This window comes from Cebus imitator, unplaced genomic scaffold, assembly GCF_001604975.1.
Source record: "Cebus imitator isolate Cc_AM_T3 unplaced genomic scaffold, Cebus_imitator-1.0 Scaffold478, whole genome shotgun sequence".
Classification (NCBI taxonomy): domain Eukaryota; kingdom Metazoa; phylum Chordata; class Mammalia; order Primates; family Cebidae; genus Cebus; species Cebus imitator.
In genome coordinates this window covers 1,243,160-1,263,973 of record NW_016107793.1, presented here as the reverse complement: position 1 = coordinate 1,263,973, position 20,814 = coordinate 1,243,160, and the positions used below count along the sequence as shown (strand labels likewise).

Here is a 20,814-nt window from a genome sequence, read left to right as displayed (position 1 = left end):
GAAATCAGTGACAGGAGAGGAGCCCAACTCCGTGAACACCAGAACCCAGGGCTCCGGAAAAAGCCATTTCGGGTGCTTCCAGGGTATGGTCTGCCTTGGGAAGCTGTTACCCCACTGGCGTTTTCGTAGCAACAACAGCGTCCCAACAGAAGAGGAGGGGGGCCGAGAGATTATTCCCATTCGACGCAGTAAGAAACTGGGGCCCACGGGGGCCTTCGGGGGCAGATGGCATGCAGGCGTGGGGACAGATTTCTGGAGCGCAGGGGCCGGGTCCGCGGCCCCCTCCGCCGGCGCCTGCGCATTGCGGCTCAGCTCCCCGCTCAACCCCGCCCCATCGCTCGGGTTTTCAAATTTGAAACCTGCTTCTTTTCCCGCCGGAACGTGTGGACCAGCGGCGGGAGAGGGCGGGGTGGAGCGCCAGCCAATAGGGCATCAGAGGCTTCCCGGCCCCGCCCCGAGGATGACGACAGCGAGCCTCTAGAGGCCATGGGCGAATGGGCGAGCGGCGGCCGGCAGGCCCCGCCCCCGCGGCGCCCACGTGCAGCGGCTGGGCCCGGGGCCTCCAGGGGACCGTCTGGCCCCCAAAGCGCCTTCCTACGTGCGGGGATAGTAACCAGCACGGGGCTGAAAGCTGAGATCAAAGACGCCCATGAGCCGGCGTGAGTGGATGAGAGAAGCGAGCAAGAAGCAGCACCCGTCAGCCTGAGGGTTCGTTCCAGGGCCAGGCCTGCAGCCGGCGCCCTTACCTGCCCGTGGAGGTTCCAGGACCACTCGGAGCCGGGCGGCTGCCGGATCTGGGCTGCGGCTCCGAGGCAGCTTTCAGAGGGGCGGGGCCAAGGGCTGGGCGTTCCCGCGGGCGGGGCGTCCCGGGGGCGGGGCGGGCCCCTGTGTTTGTTGCACCGTGTCAGTTACTTTGTAACAAAAGTGGTGCAGCCGCTGCTCCGGCCGGCTCCCTAGGCCGGCCCGCCTCTAGCTGTCGCCGACATGGAACCCGTGGCCAGCAACATCCAGGTCCTGCTGCAGGCGGCCGAGTTCCTGGAGCGCCGTGAGAGAGGTGAGGAAGAACCCTTGGCTGGATTCCGGGCGGCGACCTCGCTGACACGGCCCTGGACTGGACCTGGCTTCCGGCTTGAAGGATGCATGGCCCTAGAACAGTAACCCTGGGACGTCCCGCCCTCAACTCGAGAGGACCCCGGGGCTGTAGAGCAGGGAGGGCTAGGGAAATGGTCCTGGCGCCAAAAGCCTTTCCTGAACCGTGCTGTGCCTGGAGCTCCCTCTGGGACCAGGTCCAGCCCCAGCCTGACGCGGGCGGGGGCTCTCTCTGGCAGAGGCCGAGCATGGTTATGCGTCCCTGTGCCCGCACCGCAGTCCCGGCCCCATCCACAGGAGGAAGAAGCGACCTCCCGAGGCTCCTGGCGCGCAGGACAGCGGGCGGTGAGGAGGGCCGGGGCGGCGGGAGTGGGGGTGGGGTGGGCGCCGCCCCTGGTCGGGCCCTCCTCTGTCCACTTGTTGCTTGCATCTTTTGGGCCAGGTGTCCTGCTCCGGGAAGCATTCAGACCCCTTCTGCCATCTCCCTCTCTCCAAACACACTCACACCTTTCTATTCGTTCAAGGACTTCTTGAGCACCTCTAGATGTGCCAGGAACTGCAGACAACAGTGGCGGTCCCAATTCCACGCGCACTCTGGCACTCCACTCATCAGGCCACTCACCTCCCCCACTGGCTTCCTCCTTTTCTCGCCTCTCCCCAGCCCTTTGCATATGCTGTTCCCTCCTATTTGAATGCCTCTCCCTCCACTACCTGCTTGGGAAACTTCTGTTTCTGCATTTAGTTGTCACCTCTGTCTCGGAAGCCCTTCCTGACCAGCTGGTAGGGGGCCTTGTTAGGACCCCCATCCCCCCCCCCCCCCCCCCGCCCCGGGCAGGCTTCTGTTAAGCATTTGGCTTTGTGTCTTTGACTCCCCTCACCCTGCCAGGGGACTCTGGTGTCTCAGGCCAGCATGAAGTCTTCACAGGGGTCTTGTTTGGGGCAGGCATCTATAGTGGCTCTTGAGCCACTGGTGGCCCTGGGATTGAGGGCATGAGTAGTAGCTGATTCCCCCTCACCCCATCCTCTCTGGCATTGGCAGGTCTGTGCACAATGAACTGGAGAAGCGCAGGTGAGTCCCAGCCCTGCCCTGACAGCGCCAGCCCCTAGGAGCCACCTCCCTCTGATCTTCCATCCCCTGCCATTCCTGTGGCCAGCAAGATGGAGCTGCCACTGCCCTCCAGACCTCTTCCCCCACAGGAGGGCCCAGTTGAAGCGGTGTCTGGAGCGGCTGAAACAGCAGATGCCCCTGGGGGCTGACTGTGCTCGATACACCACACTGAGCCTGCTGCGCCGTGCCAGGATGCACATCCAGGTGAAGCCCCCTGCTGCACGGGACTGGCTTGCCCTGGTGTATGGAGGGGCTGGTGGGACTGGGGAACGAGGCCTGAGGTGTGACTTGGGACTGCGCTCTGAGCTTTGACTTTCCAAATCCATTAAATGGGGAAAAAAATCAGACAATAACTCAGAGGGTTGTTGAGGCTTAAACGAGTTCACTCTATAAATGTTCATTGCTGCTGTTACAGCTGTTATCACTTAGATCTCAGCCGTGAGACCTTGGGCAAGTCACTTAGCCCGTCTGGACTAACCTTTCCTCCTGTTTGATGGGAGGGGATGGCTGTTGAATTTTGTGATGGGATGTATGTGGGGGTCCTTGCTCTCCTGCTCTCCCATCCTTCAAAGCCTCCTGTTATGGGCAGTCTATCCTGGTGCCACCTGGGAGGCAGCTCCAGAGACTTGAGAGGAAGGGACTGAGAAGATGCCAGTCATTCCCAGGACCCCTGCTGCTGCTGGGGCTGAGCTCAGTGCCCTCTGGTGGTCAAGAATGGGTGTGCTGAATAAAGGCCCAGTGGCCCTGGCAGCCCTGTGGCCTTGGAAACCACAGGACTTTTCCTGCCCTCCTGACCCTCCTGACAGAAGAATAAATGGAGGCACAGCTAGGCGGAGGGCCAGGTCGCACAGCTGATGGGAGGCAGATTCAGGATCCATGCCCAGGTCCCTGGCTTGCATTATCTCCTCCCAAGTGTTTATTGAGCCCTGGTTCGGCCAGGCCCTATTCTAGGCACTGGGGGCTGTGGCACACATAGACCTATGTGCTGTCAGCAAATAAACCACAGCTTCGCGCCCCCCAGGTGTCTGTTATTACCATCATTGTGGCTGAATAACACTGGTTGGGTTAACGGCTCAGTTTCTCACACGGAGCTTGCCTGGCCTGGCCTGGTTCTCGGATGGATGATGTGTGCCCCTCAGGGGCTGGGTGGCCCGTGGGCAGGACCTGGGGATGCTCCTTTTCTGGGGCTCCATCACCCCCCTCCTGGACTAATTCACCAGCCTCTTCCCGGCCTTCCTGCTTCCTGTTTTGCCTCCACCAGGCTGTCTTCTACTTTGCTCTAGAATGATCTCTGCAGCACACAGATTACCCAGACCCACCTCCTGCTGAAAACCCCCCAATCGCCCCTGACAGGACAAAGCCTCTGCTCCTTACTTCCTGTGAATCTCAAGACCCTTCATAACCCAGGCCTTGCTAGTAGGCTGTACTTTCGGCCTCATCTCTCCCTATTCCCCACAGAAGCTCAATGCTCCACGCTCTTCCCAGGCTCCCTCTGCCTCAACGTTTCTTCCTTCCCATGTTCGCCTCAGTAGCTCTTACTCCTCTTTCTCTGCCCAGTCCAAATGGCCCCATGGCCCAATTTTCCCCTTGTTGTTGAGTGACCGAATGTAAGCTTCTGCCACTGAGGGCTCTGCCTGGGAGAGCCCTTGGCCTTCCCTTCCTTGGAACTTCAGGGCTGGCAGAGCTTGGTGGGAGGTAGGGGGATGGGAGGGAGGGTGCTAACGCCTTGCACTCTTGAGGGATCATGACCAGAAGCTACAAACTGGTAGCCTTTGTTTGTTCTGTAATTTTCTTAAAATGTAAATTAGTTTTCAACCCCTCAAAAGACATTTCACATGAAAAATCTGACTTTCCAGCTTCTCGTGAAGAAATGTGGGGGCCGGGCTTACGCAGCTTACACCTGTAATCCCAGCACTTTGGGAGGCCAAAGCAGGCGGATCACCTGAGGTCAGGAGTTAAAGACCAGCCTGGCCAACACGATGAAACTCTGTCTCTACTAAAAATACAAAAATCAGTCAGATGTGGTGGCATGCGCTTGTAGTCCCAGCTACTCAGGAGGCTGAGGCAGGAGAATCGCTTGAACTGGGGAGGCGGAGGTTGCAGTGAGCCGAGGCCCGCCATTGCACTCCAGCCTGGGGAATGAGCTAAAACTCCATCTCAAAAAAAAAAAAAAGTAGCCAGGCATGGTGGTGGGTGCCTGTAATCCCAGGTATTTGGGAGGCTGAGGCCGGGAATCACTTGAACCCAGGAGGCGGAGGTTGCAGTGAGTGGAAATTATGCCACTGCTCCCCAGCCTTGGTGACTTGAGACGTCTCAAAAAAAAAAAAAAAAAAAGAAATGGGGAGACCTGGTAGCACCAGGCCTGTTTCCTGTGACAGCACATACCTGGCACCTGAGAAAGTGTCCACGCACCAGTGCACCTCTCCCCCAGTTCCCACCGCTGGACACTATATAGACTCCAATCCTTTAACCCTGAGTAGGCCCCAAAGGCCTTTGAGATTGTGGTGCTCCCCACCCCCAATCTAGGCAGCATCCTCACAGGCCGTGTGCATGGCGGGAAAGGGGCTTGCTTTCTGGAGGATGTGGGTGCAACCCTCTGGGACCTGGAGTTAGTTGCCGCGTGCCTGGAGTAGGCATCAGCCCTGTGGCCGTGGCCCAGTACTGAGTGGTGTTGGGGTGCAACTCAAGCCCCCAGGCCGCTGACCCCAATCCCTTGCTCCTTTGGGATCTGCAGAAACTGGAGGAGCAGGAGCAGCGGGCCCGGCAGCTCAAGGAGAGGCTGCGCAGCAAGCAGCAGAGCCTGCAGCGGCAGCTGGAGCAGCTCCGGGGGCTGGCAGGGGCAGCCGAGCGGGAACGGCTGCGGGCGGACAGCCTGGACTCCTCAGGCCTTTCCTCCGAGCGGTCAGACTCAGACCAAGGTGAGTGCCCCGAGGCTGAGGGGTTGTGTGGCCCTCGGGGCAAGCCAGGTCTTCTGATTGGACCCCTCCCTGCACAGAGGAGCTGGAGGTGGATGTGGAGAGCCTGGTGTTTGGGGGTGAGGCTGAGCTGCTGCGGGGCTTCATCGCGGGCCAGGAGCACAGCTACTCGCACAGCAGCGGCGCCTGGCTATGATGTTCTTCACCCAGGGCAGGCCTCTGCCCTCTGCTCGTGCCAGGCCCACCTGCCAGGGATGAGCTCTCCCCAAGCCTTAAGTGCTGTTAGGAGTCCTCTGTTGGAATGGACTAAAAGGACCCTTGTGTGGGAACAGGTGCTCCCCCATACCCTGCTGCTGGCTGCCAGGCAGGCCCTCTGGAAGAGGCAGGACTCATCAGGACCTCCCTAAACCCCTGCAGGGCAGGCAGCTTGGGCCTGAGCCCAAGCACCTGGCTCTGCTGCCTCCAAGGGAACAGGAAGCCTCTTGGGCCTCTTCCCTTCTTGGACAAGGCCCCCTGGCCTTTGCCTCACATAACTGTACAGTATCTTCATTAAAAGCCTCTTTCATAACTTCCCGTCCTAGTCTCACCTGATGAAAATGGGGAAACTCCCAACCACAAACCCACTGGAAGAGGAAATAAGATCAGTTCCCATCACTGACACTGTCGGCTGTGCCAGTCAGTGCAGTTAATCCTCACAACTCGAAGGCTGTTCTGTCTCCACTTCACAGATGGTGGAAATAAGGCTGAATGATGTGACTTGCCTGAGGTCCAAAAACAGTGAAGTCAAGATTCAAACCAAAGCTTTCCAACTCCAGAGCTAGGACTGACTGAATTCAGCAAGTATTTATTGAGTGCCTATTAAGTGCTAGATACTGTTCCAGGTACTTGAGACCCATCAGAGAACAAAACCAAGAGCCCTTCCCTCGTGGGGCTTCCCGTCTAGCATTTATCGCCAGTTCACCCAGGCTACCTGGGGCCTGAGGCAAGTCAGTGCACCTCTGTGCCTGGGTCCTCAGCTGCCCAATGGGAGAATAAGCAGACCTGGCTCAGACTGGAAAACGTGGTGGTGTACTGTGGATGCCAAACTGATACCCTCAACCCACCACCCAGACAGTAGATAGGGCTGGAAGTTGATTTTTATTGATAAAGTACAATGGAGGGAGGGCAGAGGGGCTAAGCCAAGCTGTCTGGGGTGCTGTGGTGGTGGTAGGCTGGCTACACAAACTGCTGCTGCTGCTGCTGCTGCTTGGTGGCCGCCTTGCTGGCGAGGTCCTTGGCCTTCTCTGTAGCTGCCAGTGCCGTCTCCTTTGCTTTCTCCTTGGCTTCCTTGGCTGTCTCAACAAGTGTTTTGGAAGGGGCCTCACCTGTTGCAAAGGGCAGGTGGCTGGCTTCAGAGGGTGCCTGAAACACCCACCTAATTTCCCTCCTCCATGACACCAACCTTCCCTGGGCCAGGCTCCACTAGAAAGGTGATATTCACCCTCTTCCCACACCCAGTACAGACGAGGAGTCTCAGCTCAGAGCAGGGCAATGACTAACCCAGACTCCACACTCACTAGGCCGAGTGAGCCTCTCCCTATGAGGGATCTCCACATACCCAGACACTCACCTTGCAGCTTCGCCAAGATATATTCAAAACCCTTCATAGTCTTGGTCACGTTGCTTTTGAACCGGGCAAGACCAAATTCCTGGCAAAAGATGAAAAAGGGAAGGATACTGAGTTGCCCATTGACCCCAGCCCCAAAACTGAAAGCCCTGGGTCCCAGAGCCCCAGCAACCCCCACAACACAGCTCACCTGGACAGCTCTGGAGACACCAAATAAGCTAGAGGAGACCCAGGCTTCACGGCGGATTTCGGTCCAGCCACTGTTGTCAGAGTTCACACAGTAAACACATCGTTCCTCCACCACCTATGCAGAGTCAGGCCAACCACAATTGTGATACAGTCTTCCATTTTGCCGACTTGCACAAAAATTTGACTGCCTGTCTCTTTTCATGAGGGGAAGCAATACAATGAAAATCCATTCCTTCCACTGACTGCACTCCCAAGTGGTACTGACAGAGCAAGAAGCCATAAATAAGGTCATTTTGCTCTCAAAAACCTCTTCTGACCCTTAAAACTAGAAGGCATAACGTCTCCTGAGATCAGCAAAGGGCCTTCCAGCCCATCCTGCTCCTGGATTTTTGTTTTCATGCCTCTAGACACATCCAATGTTTGTAACCCGCTTCCACCCACTGCAGTTCTGGAGTTTCCTGACAGTCCAAATAAAAACAAACATTTGCCGGGCGTGGTGGCTCACGCCTGTAATCCCAGCATTTTGGGAGGCTGAGTCAGGTGGATTACTTGAGGTCTGTAGTTTGAGACCAGCCTGGCCAACATGGTGAAACACTGTCTCTACTAAAAATACAAATATTAGCTGGGTGTGGCGGCGGGTGCCTGTAATCCCAGTTACTTGGGAGGTTGAGGCAGGAGAATCGCTTGAACCCAGGAAGCGGAGGTTGCAGTGAGCTAAGAATGCAGCACTGCATTCCAGCCTGGGTGACAGAGGGAGACTCCATTTCAAAAAAAAAAAAAAGACAATCATCACACTTCTCATTATTAGATGGGAAAAAGTTGAACATTCCTTTCCAGGAAAAATACTTAAGAGATCTTTCTCACACCTCTGGAACACTATCTTAGTAATTTACCAAACACAGACATGGTGCTCTTCTGTAACATCTGAGATGACTTCAGACAACCCTCGGGCAGAGTGAGATACCCACTCACTCTCAGACCTTGTGGGACAGTGCCCTGTATGAATCACATTTCTATCTTTTCACAAGAGAGTAATATCCACCTCTCAAGGTTATTGGGACAATAAGCTGAGAAAGAGAATTCGCTGAAAGCTTTCAGGATATTCACATATAAGAAGATACTGTAGGAAATTCCTTAACCCGTAAGTTTAAAAGTTTCTTAAAAGCAATAGATCAAAGGTATATGGAATGCCCTTTCCCCAAATCTCAGGCAGAAGTCCATTTAGGTAAGACAAATAACAGTGAAACTCCTCTAGTCAAAGTGAGAAAAAGGGCTGAAAGCCTCTTCCGGAGACATATCCAAGGTACCTTATGGCTTGATGGGCTCCTGTTTGAAAACCACTGATGCTCTCGCCTGTGATCCCAGCACTTTGGGAGGCTGAGGCGGGCAGATCACTTGAGGCCAGGAGTTCAGAACCAGCCTGGCCAACATGGCCAAACCCAGTCTGTACTAAAAATACTAAAAAATTAACCAGGCCTGTAAACCCAGCTCCTCAGGAGGCTAAGGCACAAGAATTGCTTGAACCTAGGAGATGGTGGTGGCAGTGAGGTGAGATTGTGCCACTGCACTCCAGCCTGGGCGACAGAGTGAGACTCTATCACCAGAAAACAAACAAAACCAGGAAAACCACTGCCTCCCCCACTCAGCATCACTGCTGTGCCATATACCTGATGGGAGTGCTTTGCATTTAGAACTTAGGACAACTGAGTAAGACAGGTACCCCTCCCCTACTGTATGAATGAGTCAGACAGGTCCAGAGAGGGTGACCAGCTAGAAAGAAGAAAATGTGAGGTCATACTCTACAGTTGTCACTCCTCAGTAACCCAGACCTGCCTCAGACCACCAAAGCTCCCTCATGGCTCTCTAGACACACGTATCTGAAGAGCTCTATTTGGGGGTGGGGGAGGCAGAATCGCAGCAGGAGGTGTCTCACCATCAGCCGGGCGTGGTTGATGTTCCAGGTGAAGGTGGTCATGGTCTGATTCTGTGGGTCCACAATAGAGTCCTCCAGGATGTACACCGAGTGAGCAACATTGGCAGGAAACAGTCGCTCGGCCCAGCGAGGCATCCTGTTAGTCTTGGTCAGGAGTCGCCGGGACAGCAGTTTCTGGTCAGGGGTCACCTCCCGGTGTACTATGTCTTCCGTCAAGACATGTTTGCTGCAGGTATCAGAGTGAAGGTGGCCCTCAGGAGCCTGCCCCGAAGAGACTGCCCAAGGTGATTCCCATTTGGAGTCTACAAGCCCAGAGAGGCCTTCCTGTAACCTTGCAGAGTGGTATGTGCCATGGTTCACACCAGAGTTAAGAGCCCATCCCAGGGCAAATTCCAACTCCCGCCATTTGGCTGACCTGGATTCCTGGGCCTTCTAGCAGGAATAGACCTCATGATTTACTGCACCTCAGGAAAGCGCCACGAGCAGAGGAACAGGATTTCCAACCCCAAGATCCCTCCCAACTCCCCTACTGCAGCCTCTTCCTGTCTCCCCACCCTGAGAAAAGAACCTTACACTAAGATATCAAGTAAACTACCACCCAGGCCCAGCCTCCCTTCAGGACCTTGCAGGCCTGGCCGCTTCCCCGATAAGGTCTACGTAGGATTCGATGTCGAATTCTTTCTGGTCCATTACTCGGGGATTATCCACACTTCGATCTCCAAATAGCGAGATGGTGGGGTTTTGCTCTCCCAAACACCACGTACCTATAGGGATTCGGGTACCGCTGCCAGAAAGCGGCGAACACTTGGTCCCAGGAACTCCGGAGCACGCTCTGGCCCAGGAAATACTTCACCATCGTCCCGGCCGGAGAGGGCTCAGCACCCACGCAGCATCAGGGGTGCGGAGCCTGGGAGGCACGCGGGGGCCGGGCCGGGCCGGGGCTCGGCGCACACCCGCCGCCAGGCTCGTAACTCAGTCACCACCGCACCGCGCCCAAGCAGCTGCTGCTGCTGCCGCCGCCATGAGTTGTCCGGCTGGGCGCCACTTCCGGCGCAGCCACACGGTAGCCACCGCTTCCGGCGCCCGCGCCACGTGACCTTGCGGCCCCGCCCCCTCTCTCTCTCGCCCCCTCCCGCGGGCGTCGCGGCGCTGCGGGTAGGAGCCGGGTTGTAGGAGACCCTAGGTTCGATTGGTACTCGGAGCCGGAACTGAGCCTAAGCCGGGCAGGCGAGCGAATGACGGAGTAGCGAGCTGCGCGGCGGCGTGCTGCGCTGTTGAGGACGCTGTCCCGCACGCTCCCAGGCCGCCCCGGGGCTTGGGGTCTTCGAAGGATAATCGGCGCCCGGGGCCGAACAGCGGGGGCACACTGGGCACTGCCGAAAGTGCAAGGCCACAGCCAGAGCTCGACCCCGACGCGCTGTCTCGAATCGTTGGTTGGCACCGTTTGGGGTTGGGGTCTGAGGCCTGGGCGCTGCCTGGGCCGAGCGGAGATCCGGGTTCATCTCCTGTCCCCGCTCAGGACCCTGACGTGGCTGAAGCGGCCCCGGGAGCATGAGCGGGCAGCGCGTGGACGTCAAGGTGGTGATGCTGGGCAAGGAGTACGTGGGCAAGACGAGCCTGGTGGAGCGCTACGTGCACGATCGCTTTCTGGTGGGGCCCTATCAGAACGTGAGTGCACTCGGAGGGGCCAGGCACGGTGGGCGGGGGGCGTAATCTGCACCTATGGCCCCGATCTCTTCCCTCTCTTTGCAGACCATCGGGGCCGCCTTCGTGGCTAAGGTGATGTCGGTCGGAGACCGGACTGTGACATTAGGTATTTGGGTAAGTTCTCTGGGCATCTATTCTAGGGAGACTCATTCTTGAGGAGGCTTAGGTCCTGCCTATTACTGATTGATTTGTGGCCTCACAGACTCGTTTCTCATAGACCCGTTTCCTTATCTGGAAAATAGGGGGGTCTGGAGAACATGGCCTTAAGTTTGACTCAGACCAGGGCTGAGCCTATCCCTCCTCTTTAGGACACAGCAGGCTCTGAGCGCTATGAGGCTATGAGTAGAATCTACTATCGGGGTGCCAAGGCTGCCATCGTCTGCTATGGTAAGGGGGAGTTCTGGGCTGACCCACAAGAAGAAGTGGGTGCCAGGCTAGCCAGAGAACAGCCCCTGACCACCTGGTTGTGTCTCCTGCATGCCCCACACCAAGACCTCACAGACAGCAGCAGTTTTGAGCGAGCAAAGTTCTGGGTGAAGGAACTGCGCAGTCTAGAGGAGGTAGGTGAATAGACCTCACCAAAAGACCAAGGGCTAGGGTTCTGTTGGTCTGTGGAGGTGACGCTTGTCTCCTGTCTCAGGGCTGCCAAATCTACCTATGTGGCACCAAGAGTGACCTGCTGGAAGAAGACCGGAGGCGTCGACGTGTGGACTTCCATGACGTCCAGGACTATGCAGACAGTAGCTGTTCCTCACCCTTTGGGGGGGTGGGGGGGTGTGGCTGTCTGGGTGGATCACAGAAAATAGAGACTGCCTTGGCTGCTAGGGCAAGGTACTCTAGAAGGGCTTCCTGGCCTCCTTGAACTGTGGCATCCAGGAGAGTCCCTGAACTGCTAGCCCTCCCTTTTGTCTGCTTATTTAATTCTCAGATATGAGGCTTTAGTCACTTCTCTTTACAGATATCAAAGCTCAGCTCTTTGAAACATCCAGCAAGACAGGCCAGAGTGTGGGTGAGTGCTGTGCTGGGGCCTCACAGCAGGAACAGGCAGGGGCACCAGAGGAAGCTGAATAGGGAACAGAGGGCTGGGTCACTGGGAGATCCCAGGACTACTGGCATTGGGCCCTCACTGATCATCATTTTTCCTGCCAGATGAGCTCTTCCAGAAAGTGGCAGAGGATTACGTCAGTGTGGCTACCTTCCAGGTGATGACAGGTGTGTGCTTCCCCAGCCTTTATGGAGACTTACTCTAGGCCCACAGCATCTAGCCCCTTTCCTGAGTTACCTGATCCCAACAGAATGGTGCTGAGCTGCCACCTCTTTCTTTGACAGAGGACAAGGGCGTGGACCTGGGCCAGAAGGCAAACCCCTACTTTTACAGCTGTTGTCATCACTGATTCACCACTCACCTGGCCTGGGAGAGTTAAAGGAGTTCCCCAGAGCGGCTGGACCCAGCTCCTTACTGGGCTTGGGTAGTCAAATGTCTGAGCTAACCCAGGTCCTCATGTCAGCAGAGGTGGCACCTGCCTGTGCTGGCCCATGGAACGGAGGCAGCATTGGGCTGACTGTGGGCATGAGGAGGGATAAGGGCTGATTTGGACCCCAGGCTTCTGCCCTGGACAGCACTTGTGTCTGCAGATTATTTAAGTGGCTTCTGATCTGTAAATAAAATCAATGCACTGTGAATCACACCCAGCCCCTTTCCCTGCTGTGTGGATTGGGTGTCAAGACACCTAGTTCTTTCTGGGGCCACCCAGCTGGCCTCACTGCTTTATATTAAGGCTTTCCTATCTCTTATTTTCCTTTGGAAAACAAGACTTCTTCCCAGGGTTACAGCTGAGATACTGGGGCTGGGGTAGTACAAAGCTCACTATTCCCTCTGAGTACTGAAAAAGAGTGCGTGAGCTGTGTCGAGATAAAAGGGTCAAGCACTTTATACAGGTTGGTCTGACCAGCCCTACTGCATCTGTCATGTTTGGGCCCGTATGTCAGACCTGTGACTCAGGTCCTGAGCATCCCAGTGACATCCTACAGTGCGGTTTAATGGTAGAAAAGTCCTAAGTTCTGTAAGACAGAAAGGTCTAATGGATCCAGATTTGGTTCCAATTTAGAAAAGGGACTTAAACCCTCAGCTTGAGTTTCTCATCTGTAAAATAAGGTGACTACTACACAGCCCAAGGATTGTGAGATCCTAAGTCAAGAGTAATTCTAGTACTAAATGTTTTTCCTAATCTTCCCAAGCACTTTTTGTTGAAAGGGCAGAAGTTCAGGACTAAGTCACAAGGGGAAGCAAACTCCCAAGTGTCCTCCAAAGTATTAGGCCTTGAAGGTCCATATATTTCTGAGGGATCAGGTGTTATTGAACACTTCCTGTTCAACCAGAAGGAAATTTACTGTAGCTCTTTCCGGTATGGGAGGTGTGGCCCCAGTCTAGGGGCTTTGCCTTAGTTTATTCTTTGCCCCTGCTTTCCTGCCTTTAGGCCTAGGCTGAGTCCTCTGCAGTTGACAACACCTGCCTTTGAAGAATATAAAACTTAGCCAATATGGTCAGACTCACACTTAGAGAGTGTTTTGGTTCCACTTCCTTTTAAAAAACCAATTCCTCAAAACTGCACTTCCTTCATGAGTGATGGAGGCTTCCTGTGGAGGGAGACTGAAACTGACAGGAGCTACTCCCAACAGGAGAGAAAAAGGCTTGGGCAGCCCTGTGGCTGCTGGGAGGAAACACTCCTCCCATGATGTGCTTAGAGGAAGGGCTTAGCTCCACAGTATCCCTGCCCCACCCCCGCCCCATACTATCTCTGGCTGGCTCCTGCTCTCACCCCAAACAGTCCTCCCTCCTGTTAGGCTACAACTCCCCACAACCAATAAAAACACAGGGCAAGGGCCATATATGAGTAAAGTTAAACTTTACTTTACAGTAAATTTTTTTCTATATACAAAGAATTACAGTACATGTTTATGGGGACTCCTACCACAGGGCTCCCCTCTTTTTCACTAGGAGTTTCACTTACAGCTGACAATCTGTGGGGGCAGGGGAGGGGGGCAAAAAACAATGATGGACCTTGGCTGATCCCCCCGACCCCTTTCTTAATAATATAGATGTTTATCATCAGCTTGCCTCTCTACCAAGACCTAGGAAGCAGCTCTGCCATGAGCTGCTGTGTGCTGCCCTCCCCACCTTCAGCACACTCATCTACACACACAGGTAGCACCCACCTCAATGAGACCGCCTTGCTCTGGCCTGCCCCAACCCTGGAAGTTGAAAACACTAGAACCATTTATTTCTGCTTCTACTCCCTGTGCCCATCTCTTGTCTAGAAAACTTTGCTTAACTTCCAGGACCTTACACCTGAAGCCCCACAATAACCTGATGTTTTGAAAGTCATGGGAAAGCAGCTCTAGAGAAGGGACCAGATAGGCAGAAACAGCACATGTTAAAACTCAAAACACTTCTTCCGAGGCTGTGGATTTCTAGTTAAATTCCTTCCACTTCCTTATAAAATATTACCCTTAATCTTCATAAGCAGTAGAGGTGCTTCCATGAGTGGAAGAGGTAGAGAGGGGTAGAAGGGAGCTGAGGGAGACCCAACACCCAGAGCTCTCTAACAACCTGCTCCAGGCAGTGGACGGAGTCTATGGACAAGGTGGCCTCAGCCCTGAAAAACTCAATGGCCACCTTCACCTGGATACAGGACCTCTTTCACCTCTGGATTGCACTGGGCCAATCCAGGGTTGGGTATAGGCTTCACTGAGGATCTTCCTTCTCCCCACTTTTAACAAAGCCTCAAAGAAACCTTTCTACATAAAATCTTCTCTTCCCAAATAGGAATCTGGGTTTCTTATGCTGCCAGTCCCTCAACTCTTGGCAGTGCTTATTTATACCATGAAATTAGCACCATCATTACATTTGTTTGTGTGTACAAAACAATGATCTATTATTTCAGTTTACACTACAGCAGCCTCTGGCCCTGTTGCACTGGGCCCTAGGAAGCTCAGCTGAGAACTAACTGGCCACAGCCAATGACAGGCTCCCACAGCAGCTACCAAGCAGTGACGTGGAATATCTACACGTAGAACCGCTCAAATGAGACTCAGCAGGAAAGGGGCTGGAGGGAGCTCCTTCTCTGCCATGATCTCAAGACAGGTTAGGACATTGGGCTCCTCTAACCTGGCTGACAAACCCCATGAGGATGACATTATCATTTAAAAAGCCTTAGGAGAAAATCCACCTTATAGGGGCTAAGGGTAAAACCTATCCCAGTTTCATGCTGTCCTCATTACTCCCTATGGGGGAAGCTGCCAGGACCAAACTTTCTGCCATTCTGTTCTCACGAGGCAACATTAGAATTATAACCTGGGAGTCCAGCTCCAGTGTGCAGACAGTGTCTAGCCTGGGAAGGGATCAATAGTACGTTTCATGCCCTGACCGTAGTGTGGGGTGAAGGATGTAAAGAATAAAATAACTATTTTCATCAGTGTTAAAGATTTGGTTCAGAAGAGAGTCAACACAGTGATTTAAGTCATCTCAAACTCAGTAACAGGGTAAAGCAGACATTTAAAACTGAGGATGTTTCTGTAGCAATGAGAGCTATTTTGCTATTAGACTGGGTTGGCTCCATTAAGAGAAGCAAATTAGGCTTTGAATGTAAATTTCAACATTTTCCATAATTTTTTTCTGATTTAGCAGGGCTAGGAGATACGTTGGCTTTCTAGCTACCTATAGAGCATTTCAACCTTTGCGTTGTCCCTGGAAAAGCCTTCCTGGGGAGCTGGCCTCCAAGGCAAACTCTCTTGTGATCTCAATTTCCAAGCATAGTCAAATACCATCCTGCATAAGGACCAGAAGTTTTCTAAGATGAAAGATTTCCTTTTCACTCCAATTCACATCCACTTGGAAAAGGGGTCTTATTACAAGCTTGAGGAGATGTCCCACAGGGCTGGCAAGGCCACTCCCTCCCCACCTTCATCCAAGAGTCACATTTCCAACAGTTGTTCTGACTTTTCTTCTAATTGGATAGTGACTGCTTTCATGATTTTAACAATGTAGTATCAGATGCTGCTCTTGGCAGGCCCAGTAACTCAAATTTCTAGTTTCCAGTGGTTTTCTAGTTTCCATTCAATGGCCCTTGAAGGAAGCCCAGGAGTCCATCCTTTCCAATGACGAACTGCTCCCCAAAATGGCTCAGAAGCTGTTTTCCCAGGCAGGTCTGGAATGAAGCCTCCAATGAATGGTGGAGAATGGAAAGAACCAAAACAAAACCACAAAGCAGCCAATCATGGCCCCTTTCCCTTACTCCCTCCTGTCCCGTGAGACATCTAGACTGCTGTCAAGTTGATTACCTACGAAAGCCTACTTTAGAGAAGCTACTTTAGGATCAAACTTCTCCACTGAAAATTTTTACATAGCCTGCCCTCCCCCCACCCCCCTAAATTCACAGTTTATTTCATGAAACAAAGAGCTACGGTAATTTAACACACAACATAGTGAAAGGAGACTCTGACAGTGCAGTGCAGATATCTTTTTCTGATCACAACTACAGATGACTGGAGAGAAAAGGGCACAGGACTGGCACCAAGCAAACCCTACTCATATGACCTAAAAGATTAGGGAAAGGGACCTACTAGCTGCAGTTATATACTTATTATTCTCACACATGATAAATACTTAATATAATGAACTTTAATGTTCTGGGTGAATTTCTTTAAAAATATCTTTTTCATGGTTTAAAATTCTTTTAAAAGAAAATAAGATGCTTTATGTTTTCTCTTCCTTTTGAACAAAGAGCTTTTCCTCTTTGATGATGTGGGAAGAGAGAGAGGATGAAAGGGGAGAACTAGGCAGGTGGAATTCACAGAGGAGATTCCGAGGTCTCAGTGAAATGCAGGGATAGGCCCCTAAATTTGGGACAGCCCTGCCCAGCCTCGTCCCTCTGCCTGAGTTCAAGTGTCTCAACCTTAGAGACAGGCTTTGGGAAATAAAAACAGATTCTATTTTTAGATAAAGCGCAAATGCTTCTATAATAACTATTGTTCCCTCCATGGAAGTGATGGGAGTAACCTCAATAAGAACTTGAGGAAATTGGGACCAAATACAGAATCCTGTTGAGCACGTGAAAAGCCACAAATAAGAGAGAATGGCCAGGAGATGTTAGGACCAGGGGGCTGGCCTGCTGGCTAAGTTGGCAAAGCAGAGAGGTAAACATGTTGGTCTAAGAACAAAGGAGGGGAAGGTAAGTGGGAGGAAACTAGCCAAACAGTACTTCCTGTTGGCAGTCTGTGAGCTGGGTGAATGGTAGGGCAGGGTAGCACCAACAGATTTCCCAGCCCTTGGGCCCCAGCTCAGGGCAGCAGTAACAGATAATCAGCAGTTATTAGGAGTCATCTTAGCCTGGACATTGCTCTAAACACCACCTCTCATCAGTCTTCAGGGAAGAGTTCTGGCTTGCCTTTGAGAGTTCTGGCTAAGTCAGCAGGCAAGCACTCTCAGTACAGAGCACAGCAATTCTCAGGGAGGCAAAGACAACTCCCTCCACTCAGGAGGGAAAAGGACTGGGAAAAAGTGATTTCCCATCAGGATCTGGTACTCTTCCTGAAGCTGGTGTATCTAGCTCAGAGCTTGTCAGAGATTCCCTATGTCCACTGCCCGAGGCTCTGAAATCTGAAAGCACCTGAGTGTTTTAGGGAAACGGGGATGGGGTGGATTCATGTACAAGGAGAAAAATAGGTAGAAACAAAAGTAAAGAAAGAGAAGCTTGCCAAACGCCTTCTTTCACTGCTGGAAAGCTACATTCGCATAGCGCCCAGCTCTCCCTGACCGCCTACTCCTCCAAGGACTGATCTTTAGACTCTGCACAGCCCAGACAGAAGCAACAGCGGCTACCCAAGCCAAAAGCCTCACTTGGCTTCAATGCAGCACCCTTCCATCTATAGAGGAGTCCAATTGTGAGTGTGCGTGCATGCACACGCACCTATGCACACCCCAGCCCAGAGACACTTACTCAACACAACCACTTCTGGTGCCACAAAGGACATTTCAAAATGAGTTTAAAGCCCCAGGGCCCCTCAGAACTTCCTGTTATTTCCTGGTCAAAAGTTCTTGAAAGCCTTGGAATTCAGGCTCACAAGCATGAGGCCTTACTTATCTCTGTATCTACCATCAGTGACTAGCACCCGGTCTAGAACATGTGAATGCTCAGGAAATCGCCACTGATTTGAAAGAACACCAATTTCCTTCCAAGGGTTCCTAGGTGCCCTCAATGGGGCTCTATCTGGTTGGGGAAATCTGGTTTGAGAGCCCCTATACCTTCCAACCTGACCAGCGGAATTGAATTCCATACTTGACTCCAGAGTGGACTTTTTATTTCAGGATGACCATTGGAAAAGTTGAGGGAAAGAGACCCAAGTCTGTCTGTCTCCTTGGTTGGGGCCCACTGGATTTTCATACATGGTTCACACAACCATAAGCCCCCACTGGATAATGTCACAAGAGTTCTGAGTGTTGGGATATAAGGAAAGAATAACAGTGGGAAAGTGTTGGGGGCAGATTTCTTTTTCTTCAAGGGGGAAAGAAAGAAAACATTTCCCCTCCCCAAATGGTACCCTGGGGGCAGCTTGTTTGTTCATGTTAGATTGATTGGTATTACTTCTGTTCCGATTCTGCACACTTGTGACTGGAAGGAGCCTGGTTAAGAGCTGGAAGTGTATTTTGCTCTGGTTTGGGGTCTTGCCCTCTTCCAAGAGACCAGCAAGTCTGTGCCAATGTCTGTGTGCTCCCAGCAGACCAGCAAGACTGTGCCAGTGTCTGTCCAGCCACTAGGGGCCAGAGCCCTGCCCGCGTTGAAGCTTTTCCCAGGGCCCAGGGACTTTGCTCTGTGGTTACCAACTTCTTTTCTTCAGTGGGGAGGGAGGCTGGGGCTTTCCCAAGAGACCTAAAGGATTGCCCACTCTTGGCAGCAAGTGCAGGTAGTTGCTGGCCTCCGACCATCTGCTTCATCTGCTTCATCAGGCCTGGAGCTTGGCTAAGAGGCCCTGGGGTCTGCTCAGTCACTGCAGGAGCTCTTCCTGAGGCCTGAGTTGTTGGCTCATATAAAAAGGCCTTGGCAGGCGGCTGAGAAAGAAGTCTGGCCTGGGTGAGTGATTTAACAGCTTGCCAGGGGTCCTCTGAAGGGGCCGCTGCTTTCCCAGGTGTCTGAAGAAGATTTGACATGCTGCCTTTCTCAACAGCTCTAGGTATATGCCCCAGACCTTTGCTGGCAGGCCATGAACTTGACTCCAACACTGGCATCTTCTCATCAGCCTGTGGTGTGACCTCATGAGGTGAAGCTGCCCGCTCCTTTTGGCGAGGAGTTAGGTCTATGAGATCCATCACCAAAGCAGCTCTATTTTTTGACTGAGTATTCTGGTCCACAGGCCTCAGTGCTTTTTCTTTAGCTACGAGGGTCTGGACCACAGCTGACAGTACTTTCTCAGGAGGCGGAAGTCTCTGGGACAAAGAGGCAGGGGGTTTATCAGGGGGCTTGTCTGAAGTCTGGGGTTTGGGACTGCTGGTAATGAGCAGTCTGTCTGACGGCGGAAGTCTCAGGCCAGTGGGAACTGGGGTTTTCTCCAGTGCCTGGGGCCTTGAGCTGGCAGCACCTATGGATTTATCAAGCCTTGGGTCAGCCTTCCCCAGAGGTCTTTCCAGTGGTTGGGACCTGACTGAGGGTGAGGAGCTTGGGCTGGTCACTGGAGTGAGTTTGTCAGATAGCTGGGGTCTTGGTCCTGCCACTGCTGGTGGCCTGTCCAGTGGCCTCTGGCTGGAAACCAAGGACTGGGATTTGGTCCCTGACCCAGCAAGGTCTCTGACCTTATCTAAAGGCTGGGGCCTGGAGTCAGTTCTCTCAAGAGGTCTTTCAGGTAGCAGTGGCCTCTGACAAGTCCCTGCCAGAGCTTTTTTGGAGAGCGGCAGCGTCTGGTTGGTGTCAGCAGGTTTATCTGACATTTTGGGTGCCTGAGCAGCCATTCCTGATGATTGCTCTGCCAGGTGAGTGCTTGGCCCTGGAGGCAGCGCTACTGGGGGAGGCACATACTCACGGATCTCCCCAGGTTCCAGAGGATTGGGCCCACAGGGATCATGCTCAGTACAAGACAGACGCCCATCCAGTTTGGAAATGAAAAGCATTCCTTCTCGATGCTGCTTGCAAAAGGAGCTTGGGCACATCTCACAGAAGGAGGCTGCTTCCTTCCCACAGATGTCACACTGATGCCATGGACATTCCCATTTCCCTGAAAACACGGAAGCAAAACAAAAGTTTAGGAAAAAGATACATATCACATGGGCCATGACTATGCTACAGTCTGAAGGCATGGATGATGACTCTCCTTCACATTGCTCCTGGTTCAGCTAGTTTATGCCACTCACTAGCCACCTCTTGCCCCAGAATTCCGGCTGCTTCTTCTGCACAGAATACATAAACAGTGAATTATCAAATAGCAACTAGTATCAACTTAATATACAAGCAGAGGAGTAAACCAGTATTTCTATGACTATTTCCAGCAAGGAGGTGGGGGGGAGGTGCGGGACAGCATAAAGCTTCTTTTACATGAAACTTAAGATATTACTTTCAAGGCCGGGCGCGGTGGCTCACGCCTATAATCCCAGCACTTTGGGAGGCCGAGACGGGTGGATCACAAGGTCAAGAGATCGAGACCATCCTGGTCAACATGGTGAAACCCCGTCTCTACTAAAAATACAAAAATTAGCTGGGCATGGTGGCGCACGCCTGTAGTCCCAGCTACTCGGGAGGCTGAGGCAGGAGAATTGCTTGAACCCAGGAGGCGGAGGTTGCGGTGAGCCGAGATCACGCCATTGCACTCCAGCCTGGGTAACAAGAGTGAAACTCCGCCTCAAAAAAAAAAAAAAAAAAAAAAAAAAAAAAAAAAAAAAGATATTACTTTCATATTTTTGCACTTTCCATTTGTACTATACAGCTTTTAAATTAGCAACTCAAAGAGAAATATCTCAGCTATTTAGATTCTTGCTTATTTGCTTATTAGCAGTAATAGAAAAGATATAAAATTATGAAAAATGGAAGATTTACCTTTGTTCAATTTTAAGTCTTGAGACCAGCACAGCACATTTTATGTTGTTCACATGAAGTCAGTAGAAAATACCCAAAGCTGACCTGAGCTTTTATCTACCTTGCCCCATTTCATGAAACCTGAGAGTCTTGACTAGGGACAGTGTTTCCACCTTCACATCGACTACACTAGCTCCCACTCCTGGCAA

General features: G+C 52.6%; 4 protein-coding genes across 8 annotated transcripts in view; 2 read left to right on the top strand and 2 right to left on the bottom strand.

Moving 5' to 3' along the window:
• Nucleotides 1-494: 494 nt before the first annotated feature.
• Nucleotides 495-5,904, top strand: MXD3 (MAX dimerization protein 3). Of its 2 annotated transcripts, none has more exons than XM_037732917.1 (6): nt 495-1,054; nt 1,329-1,434; nt 2,129-2,158; nt 2,287-2,401; nt 4,932-5,115; nt 5,694-5,904. In XM_037732917.1, the coding sequence occupies exons 1-6, from the start codon at nt 985-987 to the stop codon at nt 5,768-5,770; spliced, it is 582 nt and encodes a 193-aa protein (XP_037588845.1). In that variant the 5' UTR covers nt 495-984; the 3' UTR covers nt 5,771-5,904. The 2 variants fall into 2 exon arrangements, with proteins under 2 accessions (XP_037588845.1, XP_017368339.1); XM_017512850.2 differs by lacking the exon at nt 5,694-5,904 and adding an exon at nt 5,193-5,685 and having other exon boundaries at nt 501-1,054.
• A 36-nt stretch (nt 5,905-5,940) lies between these two features.
• PRELID1 (PRELI domain containing 1) lies at nt 5,941-9,912 on the bottom strand. The gene is made up of 5 exons (XM_017512849.2): nt 9,605-9,912; nt 8,841-9,066; nt 6,909-7,022; nt 6,722-6,800; nt 5,941-6,476 (listed from the first exon to the last, which is right to left on the bottom strand). The coding sequence occupies exons 1-5, from the start codon at nt 9,694-9,696 to the stop codon at nt 6,328-6,330; spliced, it is 660 nt and encodes a 219-aa protein (XP_017368338.1). The 5' UTR covers nt 9,697-9,912; the 3' UTR covers nt 5,941-6,327.
• Nucleotides 9,913-9,938: 26 nt separating this feature from the next.
• Nucleotides 9,939-12,235, top strand: RAB24 (RAB24, member RAS oncogene family). Of its 2 annotated transcripts, none has more exons than XM_017512847.2 (8): nt 9,939-10,508; nt 10,593-10,661; nt 10,856-10,934; nt 11,040-11,107; nt 11,188-11,287; nt 11,506-11,556; nt 11,697-11,749; nt 11,877-12,235. In XM_017512847.2, exons 1-8 carry the CDS (start codon nt 10,392-10,394, stop codon nt 12,018-12,020), a joined length of 681 nt encoding a protein of 226 aa, XP_017368336.1. In that variant the 5' UTR covers nt 9,939-10,391; the 3' UTR covers nt 12,021-12,235. The 2 variants fall into 2 exon arrangements, with proteins under 2 accessions (XP_017368336.1, XP_017368337.1); XM_017512848.2 differs by having other exon boundaries at nt 9,942-10,508; nt 11,697-11,759.
• A 1,201-nt stretch (nt 12,236-13,436) lies between these two features.
• LOC108292176 (histone-lysine N-methyltransferase, H3 lysine-36 specific) overlaps nt 13,437-20,814 on the bottom strand; it is a 68,802-nt gene continuing 61,424 nt past the window's right edge. For all 3 annotated transcript variants that reach the window (XM_037732906.1, XM_017512910.2, XM_037732907.1), the window contains one exon: nt 13,437-19,811. In XM_037732906.1, coding sequence (XP_037588834.1) covers nt 18,187-19,811 — 1,625 coding nt within the window. In that variant the 3' untranslated portion in view covers nt 13,437-18,186. The remainder of the gene's footprint in view (nt 19,812-20,814) is intronic.